The sequence below is a fragment of the Aquarana catesbeiana genome, linkage group LG06 (genome assembly GCF_042186555.1).
Source record: "Aquarana catesbeiana isolate 2022-GZ linkage group LG06, ASM4218655v1, whole genome shotgun sequence".
Lineage (NCBI taxonomy): Eukaryota > Metazoa > Chordata > Amphibia > Anura > Ranidae > Aquarana > Aquarana catesbeiana.
The window spans coordinates 364,871,475-364,893,772 of NC_133329.1; the positions used below are offsets into that span (position 1 = coordinate 364,871,475).

General features: G+C 46.1%; 1 protein-coding gene across 2 annotated transcripts in view; it reads right to left on the minus strand.

The window, feature by feature from the left end:
- Positions 1–20,725, minus strand: part of GALNT13 (polypeptide N-acetylgalactosaminyltransferase 13) — a 540,125-nt gene extending 519,400 nt beyond the window's left edge. Inside the window, exon 1 of one of the 2 annotated variants that reach the window (XM_073634136.1) lies at positions 19,776–20,725. In XM_073634136.1, coding sequence (XP_073490237.1) covers positions 19,776–19,917 — 142 coding nt within the window. In that variant the 5' untranslated portion in view covers positions 19,918–20,725. The remainder of the gene's footprint in view (positions 1–19,775) is intronic. The other variant, XM_073634138.1, reaches the window with a different exon arrangement.
- Positions 20,726–22,298: the final 1,573 nt, after the last annotated feature.

Here is a 22,298-nt window from a genome sequence, read left to right on the forward strand (position 1 = left end):
CCCAGTCAGTGCCAGTCCCGGGGCCGCCGACTACTCCAGCAGCCGCCAGCCAGTGCAGCAGCACATTGCCAGCAGCGCAGCCCGACTCCGAGCTGCCCGACTTCAACTTCTCTCCTGAGCCTCGTCCGAGTCCTCCCTCCCGCCCACGAGGTCCGTGAGTTCGCCGCCCGCCAGATAAACTTCCAGGTTAGTGTAACTTACACTTCTTTGTTAAAGTGAGCAATGCATGCTCCCCCTCCGTTCTGCTGCTGTCCCCCACCCCCTTGATATCTGCTGCTGTCCCCCACCCCCCTGAGATCTGCTGCTGTCCCCCACCCCCCTGAGATCTGCTGCTGTCCTCCACCCCCTCAGATCTGCTGCTGTCCCCCCCACTCCCCCTCAGATCTGCTGCTCTCCCCCTCCATCTTTCCTCCGTGTCCCCCTCCATTCTGCTGCTTTCCCCCTCCGTTCTTCCTCCGTGTCCCCCTCCGTTCTGCTGTCCCCCTCCGTTCTTCCTCCGTGACCCCCTCTGTTCTGCTGCTGTCCCCCTCCGTTCTTCCTCCGTGTCCCCCTCCGTTCTGCTGTCCCCCTCTGTTCTTTCTCAGTGTCCCCCTCCCTTCTGCTGTCCCCCTCCATTCTGCTGTCCCCCTCCATTCTTCCTCCGTGTCCCCCTCCGTTCTGCTGCTGTCCCCCTCCATTCTTCCTCCGTGTCCCCCTCTGTTCTGCTGCTGTCCCCCACCGTTCTTCCTCCGTGTCCCCCTCTGTCCTGCTGTCCCCCTCCGTTCTTCCTCCGTGTCCCCCTCCATTCTGCTGCTTTCCCCCTCCGTTCTTCCTCCGTGTCCCCCTCCGTTCTGCTGTCCCCCTCCGTTCTTCCCCCGTGACCCCCTCTGTTCTGCTGCTGTCCCCCTCCGTTCTTCCTCCGTGTCCCCCTCCGTTCTGCTGTCCCCCTCCGTTCTTTCTCAGTGTCCCCCTCCCTTCTGCTGTCCCCCTCCATTCTGCTGTCCCCCTCCATTCATCCTCTGTGTCCCCCTCCGTTCTGCTGCTGTCCCCCTCCATTCTTCCTCCGTGTCCCCCTCTGTTCTGCTGCTGTCCCCCACTGTTCTTCCTCCGTGTCCCCCTCTGTCCTACTGTCCCCCTCCGTTCTTCCTCCATGTCCCCCTTCGTTCTGCTGCTGTCCCCCTCCATTCTGCTGCTGTCACCCTCTGTTCTGCTGCTGTCCCCCTCCTTTCTGCTGCTGTCCCCCTCCGTTCTTCCTCCGTGTCTCCCTCCGTCCTGCTGTCCCCCTCCGTTCTTCCTCCATGTCCCCTTTCGTTCTGCTACTGTCCCCCTCCATCCTACTGTCCCCCTCCGTTCTTCCTCCGTGTCCCCCTCTGTTCTACTGCTGTCCCCCTCCATTCTTCCTCCGTGTCCCCCTCCGTCCTGCTGCTGTCCCCCTCCGTCCTGCTGTCCCCCTCCGTTCTTCCTCCGTGTCCCCCTCTGTTCTACTGCTGTCCCTCTCCGTTCTTCCTCAGTGTCCCCCTCCGTCCTGCTGCTGTCCCCCTCCGTCCTGCTGCTGTCCTCCTCCGTTTTCCCCAAAAATTGGCAAAAAAAAGTATCAAAAACCATCTTTTTTGGGCGGGCGCGGGGGGGGGGGGGGGGTGTCCCTGAATGGCAGTTTGGAAATGTGGTCACCCTAGAGCAACAGTCTGCAGGAGATACGCAGAGGAGGAGTAATAGTCTGCATGGTGTTATGCAGAGGAAGTGTCTGTAGATATTATGTGTACATCAGTACTTCACGGCTCAACCTTTTGTTCTAATTCTTAACTATGATGGCAAAGCAATGGTTCTATGGGAATCCCATATTTCCTTTCCCCCAACTAAGTTATATCCACCAATAAACAAAACAAAACAACGCAAATGACTGTTCATTGTCTCAGAAGTGATAGATGAAGGTCTGGCAGCAGGGTGACAAGGTGGATGTTAGTTACTAGTAGCAACCAAGCGCTACAACTGTGTAGCATAAAAAGTTGCAACGACCACCATTTTATTCCCTAGGGCAGTGAAGGCGAACCTTGGCACCCCAGATGTTTTGGAATGACATTTCTTATGATGCTCATGCACTCTGCAGTGTAGTGGAGCATCATGGGAAATATAGTTCCAAAACATCTGTGGTGCCAAGGTTCGCCATCACTGCCCTAGGGTGTCTTCTAAAACAATATATATAATGTTTGGGGGTTCTGAGTCATTTTCTAGCAAAAAAAAAAAGATGATTTTTACATGTAGGGGAGAAGTGTCAGAAGTGGCCTGGGTGGCAAGTGGTTAATTACCATAAGTAAGTAATATACAAATAACTATTATATATTGTTTTTAAGGTAATTTACGATATTTTCAAAAACTGTACTCAAGCAGGTGGCTTAACGGACAAATTACTGAAGTTTGAAGTTATAACTAATAAATTATTATCTTATAACATATGGCATAATAATATATGATTTAGCTTGTACCTTTTCAGCAGCAGCAGATTTTCATTCTCCCTCTTAACTGTGTGAGAAAAACATGGGATTGTGGGTAAATCTTATACACATAAACACAATTTTTCCTTGTACAGTAGTTAAGAGGGCTGGGCTGGAAGGGATTATTTGTCTTTTAAACACATGCCCCTTCTATGACACTGCAGTGAGAGGCGTGCCTCCACTGCAGCATTTTAATTGGACAGTTTGGGCCAATGGTACTTAACCATTGGTCGAAGATTTCAAGCTGTCCATTGAGCTCAGTGCCTCTGACAAGAAGTGAGGAGAGGCACTGTGAGCTCATCCTCTCAGTCTGCTGCAAACAGAGTGTGCCAGCTTGTATTTAAACTGGCTACTCTGTATATAGTGTCTGACAGGCTGTGCAAGGAGCTCCATATCTCCAGAACCATAGATGATAGGAGCCCCAAATTTCAACCAGTGGTAGGGTAGGACTTCTTCTACATACCCCTGGTCGCCAAGCTATGACCCTCGAAGTCAATCTTTTTTTTTTTTCTTCTTTGTTAGATTTGTTAGAAATCTATGGACACAGTGGCTGCAATTGATGGTACAGTGGCTGCAATTGATGGGCACAGTGGCTGCATTAGATGGGCACAGTGGCGGCAATTGATGGCACAGTGGCTGCATTTGATGACACAGTGGCTCGTATAATGGCACAGTAGCTGCAACTGATGGGCACAGTGGCTGCATTGAATGGCACAGTGGCTGCATTGGATGGAACAATGGCTACAATTGATGGGCACAGTGGTTGCATTCGATAGCACAGTGGCTGCAATTGATGGAGCACAGTGGCTGCAATTGATGGGCACAGTGGCTGCATTTGATGGTACAGTGGCTGCATTTGATGGGCACAATGAGGCTGCAATTGATATTTTTTTCAGTATTTTTCAGAATTTTTCAGTTTGTTTGCACCCCCCAAAAATGTTTAGGCACCAGCCTTCACTGATATACACATATGCACAGCCTGTTGTGAAAGCTAGCTGTGCTGCTGCTGGACAGGATTTAATGGATCACAATTAGAATTAAATTCTGCCCTGTTAAATATGCTGACCAGCAGTAGGGGCCTATCAATAAGGGGCACCCCTCCCCCAATCCATGTGCCCGGCCCCTAATCTACATGCAGGACGCTGGATGCATTGATTTCAATGAGTTTCTTTTTTTTTTGAAGCACATGATTAGAACCTGAGGCTCTAATTGGCTTCCAAAAAGGGTGGGCGCAAAGCACTGCACCCTGAGCCCACCCAGTTGTGTGACAATAGGGAATTAATATATGCTATTGTCTTCCTGATTCTCCTCCCGGCCAAACAGGAAACGGGTCCTGAGACTCGACTGGCCAGGGAGTCTTAGTACTGCCAGTCAATTTGGTCTCAGGACCCACTTCCTGTTTGGCCGGGAGGAGAAGCCCCGGCTCTTCCTGGATCCTCCTGGAGTGAGGAGCAGCAGCCCTCTGAGTCATCTTCCTCCTCCCGCTAAGGCCTCTAAACCCCTGCCTTCCCGTCCGTCCCTTGCGGGGCGAGGGGGATGGCGGCAGTGGTGCGAGTAAGGGGGGCAGGTTTTTTGCCACCCCCCCAAAAAAAATATTGAAAGAAATTCCACCATCAACAGGACCAGATGTCCTGTCACCACATCCCAATATTGACACACAAAACAAATTACCCCCTTAATGGGACAGGACTTTGAAGGTGACAAGAACACTATTGTTCTTGTCACCTTCAAAGTCCCGTCCCATTAAGGGAGTCATTTTTTTTGTCCCCACAAAATATTGAGCACCAGCCGCCACTGCTGACCAGTGTGAACAAGGAGAATCCCGCCCTCCCAGAGCGCTGCTCTATGTGAAGCGTTTCATTTACATATGGAGGAAATACCTTCACAATAACCTCCCATAGCCCTTCCCCCTGTTGTCTTGCAGTAAGTCATTATTCTTTGGCACGCTGCAAGACAGGAATGACACAGGAGGAGGTATGACACATTTACACCTTTCACCACCCACATGAAGGCCCAGAAACACCCACAGTAACACTGGGATCCACCAGCATCAACTCCCAGAACTCCTGAAACTACAGAGGCTCAAATGATCATGGAACATGTAGTATCAGGACTGGAAAAGGAAGGAAAAAGGAAGTCAGAGAACTTACAAATTTAGCCAGGAGGAGGAGTGATATCACAGTCACAGAAACCTGCTATATACTGCTAAAAGAGGTACGTTAGACACAAACTGAAAGCGGGGTTGTGATTTATTTACATGCACGATGCATCTGTTATTTTGGGGAGGAAAAGCTGGAGTTCTTCTTTAAATTTGTTTCAGATTAGAGTCCTCATTATCAAGTTATAATTTCCTGGAGTATCCCTAGGCTCATCCCTACCCTAGACAGGAAGGCAGAGGAGGAATCACCGCCCAGGTGAGCCAAGGAGGTCCCACAGCCGGTAACCCCACCGGTGTTGGCCCGGCTCGCCACCGCAACAAACAAGGAAACTTGGAAAAGGCAGCCGCACACAACGGGATACCAATAAATTGTCTTTATTATAATGCCGTCAGATGCAGTCACAGGAATGACTGGAAGGTTAACATGTTTCACACATCTTGTGCTTAGTCATGTGATAACCTTCTGTTCATTCCGGTGACTGCATTTGTCTGCATTACAATAAAGAAGTTTTATTGGCATCCCGTTGCAGTGTGCGGCTGCCTTTTCCAAGTTTCCTCATTCCTAAGAGAAGCAAAATGATACCCCAGCTCCACTGCCAACATGATGATCTATGAACTGTGATCCGATGCTCTAGCCAGGACGTTCAGGCCCCAAAATGCAGTACTTGAATCAGAAAAGGGCTGGCGACTCGGATGCTCTTGAATAAAAGTCCTTTATTGGGTTACATGGGTACACGGGTACAGGCTACACTGACGCGTTTTGGCTAAGAAGCCTTCATCAAAGCATACGTTTGATTTAAAAACTGATATTTATAACAGAGTAAGCACTCCAAATAGGGTGGGTGCATCCTAATCAGAGCAATCAAAACAATTAAAAACACATGGAGAAAAGAAAGAGAAGCACAGCAGGCATATGAGAAACACATCATGAACAAATAAAGCATATTCAAAATGGTGCAATAAATGTATCAAACAATGCGACTATGTTGAAAAATGCGATTATGTTAAAAAAAAAGATTTATATCCATCCTATTGTTCAACCCATACGGTATTCTAGTATTGAGGGTATGTATCCACCATACTTCACGCTTGAGCAAAACATGATGAGTGTCACCTCCTCTTGGGGGTTTTTTAACCTGTTCAGTACCAAAAAAGGAAAAAGTGTCAAGATTACCATGATGGAATTCCCGGAAATGTTTTGACACATTTGAGATATTTTTAGCATTAGTATTTGTAGTGTCATTCACATGTTCCGAGATTCTAACTCTCAACAGGCGTATAGTGCACCCAACGTATTGTAGACTGCAAGCACTACACTGAATAACATATACCACCGATTTAGAGTTGTAGTTTATATACTGTTTGATGGTATATGTTTTCTTGGTAGAAAAAGAAAAAACTGAGGTGCTTTTTTTATGTCTATGACACTGCCTACAGGTGCTATGGCCACAAATGTAGGAACCTACAGTGGAAAGCCAGGTCTGCGATTTGTTTGACTTCTGGGAGCATAACAAGCTGGGTGACAACATACTTCCCAGACTGGGGGCCCTTCTACTGGAAAATTGACAACCGCCCTGGATAACAGAGTACAGATCCTTGTCAGCATACAAAATGGGGAGATGCGCTTTAAGAATCGCAACGATTTTGTTGTATTCTAAAGAAAAAGTAGTGACAAAATTAACTTTATTTCTATTGTAATCCTTACACTGTTTGTGTTTATTTGTGCCACTATTCTGAATCATCTCCACCCGATCTCTATGAAATGCTATATTTTGACTTCTAGCTATTGATCGTGTACTATAGCCCCTTTCTTTGAGTCGCTGTGCATTCTTGCAAGAAATCCTTATCTGTAGAGCAGTTTCTCCTGGCCCTGATGAATTCACCAGTAGGCAAAGACTTGATGGTGTGACTGGAGTGACAGCTGTTGGCCAATAAAAGGGAATTTCCTGCACAGGGCTTTCTAAAAGTTCTTGAAGTCACTGTGTTGCTATCTGGGTGCCCCATCCAAATCCAAATAGTCTATTTGGGTCGGGTGGTGCGTTTCCTCATTCCTACCCTATCCAAATTCACCCCCAAAATAAAAACCACAAAAAAAGAGCTGCATGGTTTATTTACTGACTCAAAATCAAATAATTAAAAAGCGATGAGAAGAGAGAAAATATATATATTTAGATATGATATATGTGGAGAAGAAGAAAAAAAAAGGGAGGGGGGTGAGGGAGGGGGGGGGGGGGTGAGGGAGGGATAGTGGAAGGAGAGGGTTGGAGCATGTCTGGAACATATCTCGCCTAGGTTGGTTAGCTTAATACAACATAGCATAAAAAGTTAATTATTAGGAACACTCCCCTGCCACATCTGTGAACATACTATGAAGCAAAGGAAGAAAAAAAAAACAGTAGGTCGGACTTTAAAACCAAGTTGGACTACAAAATCTATATAATATCCCCTCTGAAATTATTGGGTCATTCAGGACCCAATACTTGACAGAAGTCATAGTTGTTACATAATTTGTGGTAAGTGAACCCCTCTGCGCTGAAGCATTTCACTAGAAGTTTCTAGTTTCACTAGACTAGTCCGCTTCTTCAGGACAAACAGTGGAGAGTTAACAATGAATAGGTTTCACTAGAATATGAAGATGCATGCATGGAAATCTCCCTGGGTGGGCACTGGAGCACCTAGGAAGGCTGAGCCAACCATGACCCACGAATATGCTGTTAAGTAGTTAGTGTTGGAAAAAGAATGGAAAGTTCCCCTCTACTGGGGGAAAGCCAGGAAATCCTAGTCAAATGTGGGATAATGTAAAGACTCCATCTAATATTGGCCAGAAAGGGGTCACCATACATACATAGCCAACATAACTCACAGTAGGAAAAAGAAAAAGGAAACACAAGAGCAGTTTCCGTCCGTCAGCCAAAGGGGGTTATTTTCCCAATAAGTATTCCAAAGCTGATGCTTGGAGTATTGTGTGTGATCCAGGGAGGCTATGCACAAACATAACATAAAAAGTTATAGAGACCATGTCGCATTGGTAGGGTTTCCCCCTAAATAGTTTATAATCCAAGTGTCCTAAATTTTTCCAAAAAATATTGGTTCAGTCAAGCAAAGTGGGAGCTAATTAATCATTAGTGAAGTACCATGAATGTTTTATTTTTGACTTATGCTATTGTTGGAATTTTCAACTTCCAAGCTTTAGCCAACATATGTTTGGCTACCGTATAAATGAAGGAGTATGAAAATGATGTGTGCCTGGTTGCTCTGTGCCTACTAGGATATGGACCCGGGATCAAACCGCCAGACTAATCCCATCTGTGCACTATATCAGGGTAACACCTACTTTATATTTGTTACATGGTCCTATTAACACCCAGCAGAGGATGCTGGTGCTGGCAAGGGACGGGACTGTTGAAGAAAAGGTAAGTTTTGCTTGGTTTTATAGCCTCCTGCACCCAATAAACAATAATAAATCTCCTTTCTGCCTAGGCCCCCTTGTTGGCCTAATACAGGAAGGCTGGTTCTACCACCCCCCCTTCCCCCCAGCAGCAGCAGCTCTGGGTACCAAGTGCAAGCAACGACACTTTCAATGTGGCGTTGGGTGAAATTCCAAAGTGTGTTTATGGCATGGTTTATGCATTCCATCCAGTGAAACGTTCTGCCTGGATTCTGAAAGTGACAGCAGTCAGGAGAGTCCAAGTCTCTCCCCCACACTGTCAGCAATCATCTCAATCTATTTCCATACAGGAGGCCGCGATGCAAATGAGCTTCAGCGGAATTACAGGAATCCCTTTCAGAAGTTGTTTACAGCAGTCACACAGCTTGAACATATTGTTTGTCATTATCTTTTCTAGCTTTCCCCTCCGAAATTATTCTTCAAAGTGTATCTGTGATTTTCTTACTTTAATCCTATATGTGTGTGACTATTCGAATGTAAATAATGTTATCATCAGGTGTTATGATTTTAAAGATGCGTTTCTAATTAGAGTGTATAATTATATCTATAACTAAAGACATTCACATTGCCTCATTTCACGTGCATGCTGCGTTTCCTGTTTAGAAGTGTAGTATAATGCTCTATAGCAGGACCCAGAGCTATTCACGCTACGGATTCCATTTATAAAATATTTGCTACCATGAATAATCCCTGTAATGTGTCTAGCATGTTTATTTCCTTTGATTTCCAGCTCCATCTAGTGGCCATCGAACCATATTTTTCTGATTGAGGTATACCACATCATGGCCACTAGATGAAGCTTCCGATCATAGAAAATAAATATATGATAGACATTTAGGAAATAGTTTGCAATTGTTGTATGAATTAGGATTTTCCGTATGAATTGTGTCAGATTTACACAGTTGTACAACACACATGTCTGGCAAGGGATGGTGACTTCAACACCATAATTAGGCCTGAAGACAGGAGAGGCTCCATAGACAGGCTGGGTTACGATTAGCATTTTTTTTAGAGATATGGTAAGACAAGCAGGTCTGGTAGATGTTCATATTAAGCACTGCCCTGGCAGCACAGGACATTTCAGAGAGGGAATAGTCAGAGTAGGATAGATAGTTTTTTTTTTTTTAAAGGAGAACTCTGCTTTCTCGGCTCCTGAGTTGAGGGCGGTGGAGTTCTCTGACCACTGTATGCTGTCTGTGACTCTGAATGCCTCGGACACTCCACCCAGGGGAAGGGGTACCTGGAAACTGAATTTGGCTCTCCTGGAAGATGTAGAGGTAAGACAATCCTTTGAGGATTTTTTTCAGGCACAGGTTTCTATTCTGGACTTTTGCAGTAGTAAGTCAGAGTGGTGGGAACTTGTGAAACAAAGGGCAATTGGACTTTTCAAGGCCATAAGTAAGAAAAAGCAGCTTGGTATGTACATTGCCTACAAGCATTTGCGGAGGAAGCTTGATTGTCTAATCTCGTATAGAGGAGATCCAGGGGAGATCTCAGAGCTGAAGCTTCTCCTTAGGAAGTGTCAATATGATCGGCATGCCTCCTTGGTTCTGGAGAGAGATTATGGAAGATATCACTCGCCTGATCCTTACCAGAACTGTAAGCAAGGCATAGCAGTTAAGACGGTCACAGGCCTGAGGGATAGTACGGGTTCCCTGGTGAAGTTCAGATAAGGGATCCTGGAGATCTTCAGGTCATATTACACAGACCTTCTGGGAAGAAAGGACCTTTGTCAGACAGAATGGAAAGCTTTCTGGATTCTACTCCAGGATTGGTAAATGGTACATTGATGGATTTGACAGAACCAATTTCAGTGGATGAGGTAGTTTATGCTTTAGAGAAGCTGGCTACCAAAAAATCACCTGGGCCAGATGGGTTGACAGCTGAATTCTAGTGTTTTAAGTCCATTCTGGCTCCCTTTTTTATAAGAGCTGTCTAGAAGAGGGTTCACTCTCTCCCTCCATGAGGCAATCAGCTGTGATTCTTCTGTCAAAAGGTAAAGACCCCTCAATGATTGAGAACTGGTGCCCCATTAGTCTTCTTAATGTTGATAGAAAGATCTTGGTTGGCGCTTGTCAGTAGCAGGTGATTTATTGTCCAGTCATCAGCACTGCTTGGTCCAAGGTAGAAGTACCTTTTCAGTGGTTTTAGCTGTCCGGGAGGCTTTGAAACGATGCAGGGCTGCTGGATGGAGAAAGTACTTGCTGGCATTGGATCAGGCGAAGGCTTTTTGATAGAGTCAATCATGAGTACCTGTATTTGCTACTTGGTAGATATGGCCTGCAGGGAAGGTTTATAGATTTGTTTCAAACATTATATAGAGGGGCTGAGAGCTTCCTGTTGGTTAATGGTTGGGTTGGACGGCCTTTTGAGGTTGGCTCTGGCGTTCGCCAGGGATGTCCTCTGAGCCCCTGCTATATGTATTTGCAATCGACCCCTTCATAGGAAGACTAGAGTGGATCTCTGTGCGGGGTGCCTTTGGGCGTTGCTGGTGTGCAGCCTTTGAAGGTCGTGGCCTATGCCGATGATGTGTCTGCTATTGTCTCTGGGACTGAGGAGGCGCAGGAGGTGGTCCCTATGATAGAGCAGTACACAGGAGTTTCTGGTTCTAAAGTCAACCATGAAAAGAGTGAAGTTTTCTGGATGGGTGAGGAGGGTGAAAGCTTTGAACTTCCAAGATGCCTTCTCAGAGCCCCAGGAAATTAAAGTGTTGGGCATCAAATTTGGTCCGGGTGACTATGGTCATCAAAATGGGAATGAGAAAGCAGGTTGGTGGGTGCCAATGTCAAAGTAGCAAGCTGGAAGAAATGGAAGCTTTCCTTGAGGGAGAGAGTTGACTTGATCAAAATGTATCTGGTCCCAATCTTTTTATATGTCAGCTTCGTCTGTATCTTGCCAGCATCTCTCTATGCAAGGGTGTACAGCTGTTTTTTCCAACTGTTATGGTGAAATAGGCTGAACCTAATGAAATGAAATGTAACTTACCTGTCCACGCGGGAGGGTGGCCTAGGGGTGGTCAACCCAATAGTTTTCTTTTCTCTGCTCTTTTTAAAGTACAGTCTTGGTAACATGCTAGCAGTGAACCCGCCAGGATGGGTGGGTATTTTTCAATCTTCTTTTAGGCCTTTTCTGCAATGCTGGGAAGATGGCGGGCCAGTGAAAAGTCTGAGAGTCCGACATGGCAAGCTCCCAGCTTATGTTGACCCGTGTCTGAAAATACTTCGGCAGTGGCAGGTGACAGCGGAGGGTATCAAGTCCCTCCCCAGGAAACTTCTGGAGAAGAGGATTTTGAGCTATGCTTTCAGTGTGTCTCTGGCCTTAAGGTATTGCCCAGGCTCTGATATAAGGGAGGGGTTGCGTTTAATCAATTTAGAAAGAATCCCTTTGAAGTTTAGGGATCAAGCCTGGCTCGCTTTCCATGGGAGGCTGGTATAGTGGAGTCTATGGACCACTTTTTGCTGCAGTATGACTTTAACATAGAGGTGTATAAAAGGGTGGGCAGGGCTCTAGGCATCCCTTTTTTCTATTGCATGAGTTATGCGGAGTGGGTGTACGGGGCATTCCCGACTCGCTGGGATTTTGATTTGGTTACACTGTTTCTAATGAGTATAGTTGTCCATTACTTCACATGGAATGCACAGTGCCAGATTACCCTGCGGAAGAAAGTCCTCTGTTGAGGTGGTGGTGCACGATATTCTGTGGTGGTCAGTGGGAAGAATGTCCCTTACATTGGTGGTCAGTGGGAAGAATGTCCCTTACATTGGTGATCAGTGGGAAGAATGTCCCTAACATTGGTGGTCAGTGGGAAGAATGTCCCCTACATTGGTAGTCAGTGGGAAGAATGTCCCCTACATTGGTAGTCAGTGGGAAGAATGTCCCCTACATTGGTGGTCAGTGGGAAGAGTTTCCCTTACATTGGTGGTCAGTGGGAAGAGTGTCCCTTACATTGGTTGTCAGTGGGAAGAATGCTCCTTACATTGGTGGTCAGTGGAAAGAATTTCTCCCTAAAAAGATCAATGGTGTCATTGGAAGCTTATCTGAGAGGCAGAAATTGCTCATTGCTCAAGGAAACCCTGGCAACCTCTGGAGGAACCCTGGTTGAGAAACCCTGCTATAACTTCAGCATCTGCAGGACAGCTTGTGCTGGCACGATCACCAGGTGAAAATAGAGAAAAGAAAGAATGAAAAAATAAAACAAATGCAGCCACATGTAATGATCCGTTCACACCTGGCGTTTCCGAAATGCGCAACAAAGCGCGTTTTGCTGCATATTTCGGAAACATACTGCAAATTAGCGTCGTGCTTGCGTTGCCATGAATTGTTATTGGAACCCCAATCGCGAATAGCTGGCCCATGTTTGCAAAAAAGGTTTCGGAGCTTGTTTGGGATGTTTGTTGTGCATAGGACAGCCCATTCAAGTCAATGGGCTGCCCTATGTGCGACAAGCAGGATATGCTTCAAAATGCGCAAAAAAAAAAAAAACACAAGAGGAAATGCGAGTTCCCGCAATGCTCAGGTGTGAGCCATGGCTAAGAATTGGGAAGCTGCGGTATAATAAATGTTTGCTTTTGGGTTTAATACGGCTTTAATTTTAAAATGAAATTTGAAATAGAATATCTTAAAATGAAATTGAATCAACTCGTTCGGTCATCTTGACATTGCAGATGGCGGAATCTCAGCTGTTCGTGTCAATACTACAAGCAGCCGGTTACAAATCTGTCCAGCTACTGGGAAGTGATTGTAAGCCCCTAGGGGCTCATTTAGATGTGCTTTGAGATTTTAGATACCATGGATGCCCATTAACGCCGCTATCGCATGTGTTTTTGGTGCATTTGCATCCCATTAAATCAGTAATAAACCCAAAACCAAAAATGTAATGTATTGCAGCGTACCAGGTGTGGTGGCTGCATTTGTTTTTTTTTAAGGTGTTTCCCCCTCTGTTTTTACCTGGTGATCTGACCAGTAACACACTTCCTGTATTGGAGTGCCCCCACTCTAAATGAAGGAGCACAGGAGGCACATTTGAACAACACTATTGTCAGTCTATGGGGGGGAGGGAGGAATTTGCATCAGAGACTGCCCCATCACAGACCCCCATCACAGACCCCCCATCACAGACCCCCCATCACAGACCCCCCATCACAGACCCCCCCCATCACAGACCCCCCCATCACAGACCCCCCCCATCACAGACCCCCCATCACAGACCACCCCATCACAGACCACCCCATCACAGACCACCCCATCACAGACCCTCGATCACAGACCCCCCCATCACAGACCACCCCATCACAGACCACCCCATCACAGACCCTCTATAACAGACCCCCATCACAGACCCCCCATCACAGACCACCCCATCACAGACCACCCCATCACAGACCCCGCATCACAGACCACCCCATCACAGACCCCCCATCACAGACCACCCCATCACAGACCACCCCATCACAGACCCCGCATCACAGACCACCCCATCACAGACCCCCCATCACAGACCACCCCATCACAGACCCCCCATCACAGACCACCCCATCACAGACCACCCCATCACGGACCCCGCATCACAGACCCCCCCATCACAGACCCCCCATCACAGACCACCCCATCACAGACCCCCCATCACAGACCCCCTATCACAGACCACCCCATCACAGACCCTCTATCACAGACCCCCCCATCACAGACCACCCCATCACAGACCCCCCATCACAGACCACCCCATCACAGACCCCCCATCACAGACCCCCTATCACAGACCACCCCATCACAGACCCTCTATCACAGACCCCCCCATCACAGACCCCCATCACAGACCCCCCATCACAGACCACCCCATCACAGACCCTCTATCACAGACCCTCTATCACAGACCCTCTATCACAGACCCCCATCACAGACCGCCTCTATCACAGACCCCCATCACAGACCCCCCATTACACACCCTCTATCACAGACTGCCTCTATTACAGACCCCCCCATCACAGACCCCCCATCACAGACCCCCCCATCACAGACCACCCCATCACAGACCCCCCCATCACAGACCCCCCATCACAGACCACCCCATCACAGACCCTCTATCACAGACCCCCATCACAGACTGCCTCTATCACAGACCCTCTATCACAGACCCCCCCATCACAGACCACCCTATCACAGACCCTCTATCACAGACCCCCCCATCACAGACCACCCTATCACAGACCCTCTATCACAGACCCTCTATCACAGACCCCCATCACAGACTGCCTCTATCACAGACCCTCTATCACAGGCCCCCCCATCACAGACCACCCTATCACAGACCCCCCCATCACAGACCACCCTATCACAGACCCTCTATCACAGACTGCCTCTATCACAGACCCTTCATCACAGACCCCCCCATCACAGACCCCCCATTACAGACCCCCCCATCACAGACCCCCCATCACAGACCGCCTCTATCACAGACCCCCCCTCCATTCCTTTCATATTACCACCCCCTTACTTCACTCTCCCCCCTTTACACTACAGACCCCCATTAAATCACAGTCTCCTCCTCCCCATCCACATCACAGTCCTCCCACCATATTACAGACTCCTGTCCCTTTCATGTGGTCCGGACAGGACTGTTACTGGGTCCAGATCCGGATCGCGGACCGCCATTTAGTGATGCCTGAAATACATTAACAGATTGAAGCCAAACTCCAGCTATTACTTTATACTCAGTTACAGCAACTGTTTTTTTTTTTCCTTTTGGGATAAAAGGCGTTACATAAATACAGAAGAGCTGATCATTGTAAGCACCCCTGCTAGTGGTAAATGCTTTGTCCCATCTGTGTAACTGATACATTCTGCTGGAGAGTTAGTGCTGTGAAAAACAACAGACTTGCTTGCTGAAGATGAAAAAAGAAGTAAAGACCAAAAAGGAAACGAATGCAGTCATCACATCTAAGAATTAGTAAGCTGCAATAAAAGAAATGTTAGTTTTTGGGTTCAATGCGGCTTTAAATAAGGTTTTCCAGACGCCTCCCCTGTGTTGGTTTTCTATTGTCGGGATCTTTGTACGATTATCTCGGCCAGCAATGCTTTCTAGACGCATCTCATTCGCTGGAAATGCCATCAGGGCGTTTGTGAGGCTTTTGTAGAGCGCTTACATTGACATGAATGGCGGTATTTGGGGGGCAGTAAAGCCAGCTGAACGCTACTTATTGTTACAACGCAATACAAAGTGATGCAAACACGACCGTGTGAACAAAACCGCCGGCTGCAATGTACATAATCGATCGCTGATATGCATTTGTGAGGCTTCAAACGTAGATGAAACATTTAACACTCATGTAAAGTTTAGATCGGCTCGGATATACTAGTGGTCGGGGGATGGTAAAACCCTGCAGTTAAGCCACGTTATTACCGCCTCCCAATTGCTACTCCTATTAGTTTGAAAGGCAACGGCCGGAGGTGTACACATGTCTTGTCTGTGATGCTTTGCTTCCCAGTCACAGAAGACATTTTACCCTCTGTCTGAAAAGGGATCCAAGTTCAGATCACTCTTCAGAGAGCAAAGCAAGTGTAAGCGAAGGCCTTAGTGTCAACATACATGCTACAATCTGACCATACAATCTCTGTATAATTACATTAGAGTTACCAAAACTTAGTAATATGAGGACTTACCTCCATCTATCCAATCAATTTGTATCCAATTTGGCAGCCCCTGCACAATAGTTGTTGGCAGATTGAAAGCTGGCCATACTCTATACAATCAGTCTCTCTACAAGCTGCTTTAGATCCATTTATGCGATGTAATACGAGGACAGACCTAAACATTCCATTCAGTTAGCACCAAATCAGTCAAGCTCTTGTACTAAGTAGTTGATGGTAGAGCTAAAGGAGATTGTACAATCAGATTGTATGGTGTATGCCCAGGTTAGGGGGTCACCATACACGTTATATTCTGACTGTACAATCTCCATGTTTACACAACTGTAGACACAACTATCTTTTACCAAAGGATGTAACATGAGGATCTACTCAAACTCTCCAATCAATTTGTATCAAATCTGGCAGCTCTACAAAGCTTTCGGTAGCTCTCAGGGTTGCCATACACATTACAATCTGACCATACAATCTTTCTACATGAAACTTGAAGCTAAGCACACAGTTTACAATATGATTGTACAATTTCCTTTAGACCTATCAACAAGTATGTAGTGCTAGGGCCTGCCTGACTAAATACAAATCGATTGGATAGTTTAGGGAGGTCTTCAAACTATAGGGTTGATTGTACAGAAATTGTACAGCCAGATTGTAATGTGTATGGTGACACCCACTTAATCTAACCAATTTGTATCCATTCAGGCAAGCCTTTGCTCTACATAGTTGTTGGTAGACCTAAAGCAGATTGTACAGATTGTAATGTGTGCAAGGAGCTGAAAGGAAATCGTACAATCAGATTGTGCTAAGTGTGTGTGGTGACCTGAATGAAAATTGTATGGTAGATGGTAGAAAACCACTGGCTTCTGCTGCTGTCAATCACAGGCAGTGAGGTGGAAGCGGGGGGGGGGGGGGGGGTGGCTTGGGAGCGAGCATGAATAAGTGCCCCCAGAGCAAGCTGCTTTCTGTGGGGGCACTCAGCAAGGGGGAGGGGCCAGGAGCGCCGGCGGGGGACCTGAAAAGAGGAGGATTGGGGCTGCTCTGTGCACAATGACTGCACAGAGAAGGTAAGTGTGACATGTTTGTTGTTAGAAAAAAAGGAGTGAACCTTTACAAACTCTTTAGCACTCCTCCTGACTGATAATGCTGCTGTGCCTCTGGTGCTCATTCATCCAGAGCCGTCTCTCACTAATACAGGAGGTGTGTTACTGGCCAGATCACCGGGTGAAAACAGAAGGGGAAAAAAGACAAAAGACATTCTGCTGGAGAGTTAGTGCTGTGAAAACCAACAGACTTACTGTCTGGATCACCAGAAGAAAAATAGAAGAAAGAAAGCTTAAAAAGGAAACGAATGCAGCCATCACATCTAATGACTGGTGAGCTGCAATATATTACATTTTTGGTTTTGGGTTTAATACCACCTTCGCTTTGCAAAGCACACCCAATCACATGCAAGGAAAATAAAAAAAACAGCATTTTTGCTTGTGCATGATTGGATGATGGAAGCCAGTAGAGCTTCTGCTCATTTACTAACCTCTGGAGCAACTTTACTAAGGGGTTGATTTACTAAAGGCAAATCGACTGTGCAGTTTGCAAAGTGCAGTTGCTCCAGAGTTTAGTAAATTAGGAGAAGCTCTGCTGACTTCCATCATCCAATCATGTGCAAGCAAATTTTTTATTTTTTTCCCTTGCATGTGATTGGGTATTCTTTATAAACAGAGCTTCCCCTCATTTACAAAGCTCTGGAGCAACTGCACTTTACAAAGTGCACAGTCTATTTACCTTTAGTAAATCAACCTCATAGACAAATAGTGGTCAATTTACTAAAGGCAAATAGACTGCAATTTGCAAAGTTCAGTTGCTGCAGAGCTTAGTAAATGAGGGGAAGCCCTGCTTTATAAAGAATACCCAATCACATGCAAGAAAATAAAAAACAGCATTTTTGCTTGCACTTGATCGGATGATGAAAGTCAGCAGAGCTTCTGCTCATTTACTAAGCTCTGGAGCAACCGAACTTTGCAAATTACCCAGTCTTTTTGCCTTTAGTAAAGTGCAGTTGCTCCAGAGCTTAGTAAACGAGGGGAAGCTCTGTTGACTTCCTCCCAATCAAGTGCAAGCAAAAATGCATTTTTTTTATTTTTTTGCATGTGATTGGATATTCTTTCCAAAGTGAAGCCTTACCTCATTTACTAAGCTCTTGAACAACTGCACTCACAGAGTGTAACTGTACTTTCCAGAGTGCACAGTCTATTTGCATCCAATCACGTTCAAGGAAAAAAAAATGCATTTTTGCTTGCACATAATTGGATGATGGAAGTCAGCAGAGCTCGTCCTCATTTACTAAGCTCTGGAGCAATTGCACTTTGCAAAGTGCTCAGTCTATTTGCCTTTAGTAAATTAACCCCTATGTAACTACGGGGCTGATTTACTAAAGGGAAATAGACTGTGCACTCTGCAAGTGCAGTTCCCCTCATTTACTAAGCTCTGGAGCAACCGCACTTCGTAGCATACAGTTGTACTCGCAAAGTGAACAGTCTATTTGCCTTTAGTAAATCAACCCCCCAATACTATGGGGGGGAATTACTAAGGGCACATAGACTGTGTACTTTGGAAAGAGCAGTTACACTCTGCGAGTGCAGTTGTTCCAGAGCTTAGTAAATAAGGTACGGCTTCACTTTGCTAAGAATACCCATTCACTTGCAAAAAAAATAAACTGCATTTTTGCTTGCACTTGATTGGATGATGGAAGTCAGCAGAGCTTCCATCGTTTACTAAGCTCTGGAGCATCTGCTAAAGGCAAAAAAGACTGGGTAATGTGCAAAGTGCAGTTGCTCCAGAGCTTAATAAATGAGTGGAAGCTATGTTTATAAAGAATACCCAATCGCATGCAAGGAAAAAATAAAATAAAAATTTGCTTGCACTTGATTTGCTGATGGAAGTCAGCAGAGCTCCCCCTCATTTACTAAACTCTGGTGCAACTGCGCTTGCAAAGTGCAGTCTATTTCCCATTAGTAAATCCGCCCCATGGTTACATAGGGGTTGATTTATTAAAGGCAAATAGACTGAGCACTTTGCGAGTACAATTGTATGCTACAAAGTGCAGTTGCTCCAGAGCTTAGTAAATGAGGGGAATTGCACTTTGCAGAGTGCACAGTCTATTTCCCTTTAGTAAATCAGCCATGTAGTTACATAGGGGTTGATTTACTAAAGGCAAATAGACTGAGCACTTTGCAAGGTGCAATTGCTCCAGAGCTTAGTAAATGAGGACGAGCTCTGCTGACTTCCATCATCCAATCATGTGCAAGCAAAAATGCTTTTTTTTTTTTCCTTGCATGTGATTGGGTACTCTTTGCAGAGTGAAGCTTTACCTCATTTAGTAAGCTCTGGAAATCTGTACTTTGCAGAGTGCAGTCTATTTGCCTTTAGTAAATCAGCCCCTATTTGCCTTTAGTAACCCCCCCCCCCCATAGTATGTGGGATTACTAAAAAGCAAATAGACTGTACACTTTGTGAGTGCAATTGCATGCTACAAAGAAGAGCTTAGTAAATGAGGACAAGCTCTGCTGACTTTCCTCATTAAATCATGTGCAAGCAAAAACGCTGTTTATTTTCTTGCATGTGATTGACTGTTCTCTGCAAAGTGAGGCTTCACCTTATTTACTAAGCTCTGGAGCAACTGTACTTTCCAAAGTGTTTATTTGCCTTTAGTAAATCAACCCGTATGGGTAGCGGATTGTACACAGATTGTAACGTCTATGGTGGAATTTCCCATACAGCTTCCTTGCCTCGATCACAGACCGCCCTCCACATAATAAAGCGTATCACTCAAACGAGCAAACGTTATTTTTAGCCGTCCTTCACGTGTCAATGTAGCGGTCTATGAAGCGAGCACAGCGAACGCTCTGAGAACTTTGCGCCGTGCGCTGCTCTTGTCCCCCCCCCCCCCGTGTGCCGTTGGCTAATTCAGCCCCCGAGGGGCTCCTGACCATGTCACCTGGATCGGACGGCGCAGTCAGTCCCCAGCCCCCCCCCCCCCCCTCCATGCAGAGTTGACGCTTACCCCTCAGCGCAGGCAGCAGCGATCGGTCCTTCCTGTCGTCGCATTTGTTACATTCACTGAAGTAGAGGAGCAGGAAGACGTCCACCAGCACCCACACCAGGGACGTGGCCAGGACCACCTTACAATACATGAACCTTCTCATGTCCTTTAATGGGATTCCACCCGTCACGCTACGGAAAGAGGCAGCGCGGGGGAGCCGGCTCCGCACCTCCCGGACACGATCCTGCACAGACGCACGCCAAACGACATCCCAGCCTCGTTAGGAGCGGAGAAAGACCACCGGTGAACTTTTCAAGGGCTAGTCAACCCCCCTCACCCACACTTCTTCCTGGAGGGGGGGGGGGTGAACGGCGGCGGAAGGCTTAATGGAAAGGCATTTGTCACGTCTTGACGGAGGCAGCCTGGGCACCTTGATCTGCGAATTCGCCTGCAGCGGCAAACGGCTAGAGGTGACAAGATGCAGGAGGAAAAAAAAAAAAAAAAAGGAGTAGCGTGTGGCTTGGCTGGTTTCTGTGTTGCCAGGTTACATGAACGAGAGAGCGAGGAAAAAAAAGAAGAAAGCTTTTATTCTTGCAGGGCTCAGCCCCTTCGTTCCATTTGTGGCTCGGCTTCTCCGTGCGATTCTCGTCTTCTAGGCAAGACGAACGTGAGACATGACTGACTCCCAGCCAAGGAAACCTTCAGACGGAGGGGGACCAGGATTCAGGATGTCATCGGGCTGCGGATTGGCTGGCCTTCCCCCCGGGCCCCCTGATTGGGTGCAAAAAAAAAAAAAAATGTTCTCCTTTTGGGAAGTGCAGCAAAAAAAAAAAAAAAAGACAATCGAGTTGATTTTTTCTGCGGTTTGGGAAGCAGGAGGTTAATGGCTAGGAATAAAAGCCGAGCGTTTTGTATATGTGTGTGTGAGATCAGCACCACGCAGAGGTCAGGATCAGCCAGAGAAGAAGAGAGAGAGAGAGAGAGAGAGAGAGAGAGAGAGGCTTATAGACAGACGCTGAATAGAGGCAGCCTGCCGGGGGTGAGCAGGAGACGGCGGAGGAAGCTGGAACTGCACTTTATACCGGCCGTGCCTCAGCCTGGGTTTGGAAGGAAACGCCAAATTTAAAGTGTATCCAAAACCAGAAAACAAAAAATGTAATATATTGCAGCTTACCGCTAAACCGCATCCTTATTCTTCAAAGATCCGCCATACAGAACAATCCATACATATCCACTACTTACAGCCGTACTAAACCCAAAACCAAAAATGTAATATATTGCGGCTTACCAATCATTCGATGTGATGACTGCATTTGTTTTCTTTATTTAAACTTTCTTTCTCTTTATTTTCAACTGGTGAGCCGGCCAATAAGTCTGTTTTTCAAAAGAACAAGCTCTTCAGCAGAATGTGTCAGTTACAGGGATGGAACAAACCATTTACCACTGACAGGGGTGCTTAAACCCAAAACCAAAAATGTAAAATATTGCAGCTTATCGCTAAACCATATCCCCAGAGAGAGAGAAAAGGGGGGTTTTCTCGCTCTCTTTCTCTCTCTCTCTCTCTCTTCAAATAAGCTTTATTGGCAGGACCAAATACATATTGGCATTGCCAAAGCATTTCAATTTCTATAAGAAAAAGGAGGGAGGTGGGGTAATGGGTAATATAAAGGGGGATGGGCATAAGTCTGTGTAAATAATTTTTAAGTCCTCGGTGTTTCATGCCCATTTCAGCCTGTGACACCCTGTCACATATTGGGCAGCTATTTTTACCGTTGGCTCCTCTTCTCCCAATAGAAATTGGAGTTTCCTCTTCTCTTCTAAGGAATTGGCTCTCTCTCTCTCACACACACACACTTTCTTACTCTCTCTGTCTGTGTCTTTCTCTCACTCTTTCTGTCTCTCTCACTCTATTTCTCTCTGTCTCTCTTTCCTTTTCTTTCTTTCTTTCTTTCTTTCTTTCTTTCTTTCTTTCTTTCTTTCTTTCTTTCTTTCTTTCTCTCTCCATCTCCTTTCTTTCTCTTTTTTTCTTCCTTCCTTTGTCTCTCACTCTTTCTATTCTTCGCTCTCTTTCTGTCTGTCTCTCACTCTTTTTCTCTCTCTCTGTCTCACTCTTTCTGTTTCCCTCTATCTCTGTCTGTGTGTCTGTCTCTCTCTGTGTCTCTCTCTCACTTTTTCTCTCTCTCTTTCTGTCTTTGTCTCAAATTCAAATTTAAATAAGCTTTATTGGCAGGACCAAATACATGTTAGCATTGCCAAAGCAGTTGAGTTTCTCTCTCTCTCTCTCTCTCTCTCTCTCTCTCTCTCTCTCTCTCTCTCTCTCTCTCTCTCTCTCCCTGCCTCTCTCTGTTTCTCTTTCTTTCTGTCTGTCAAATTAATTCAATTCAATTCAATTCAAATAAGCTTTATTGGCAGGACCACATACATGTTAGCATTGCCAAAGCAGTTGAGTTTCTATAAGAAAAGGAAGGGGGTAATATAGAGGGGAATGGGCATAAGGTGTGTAAATAATTTTTAAATCCTCATTTTTTCATGTCCCTCTCAGTC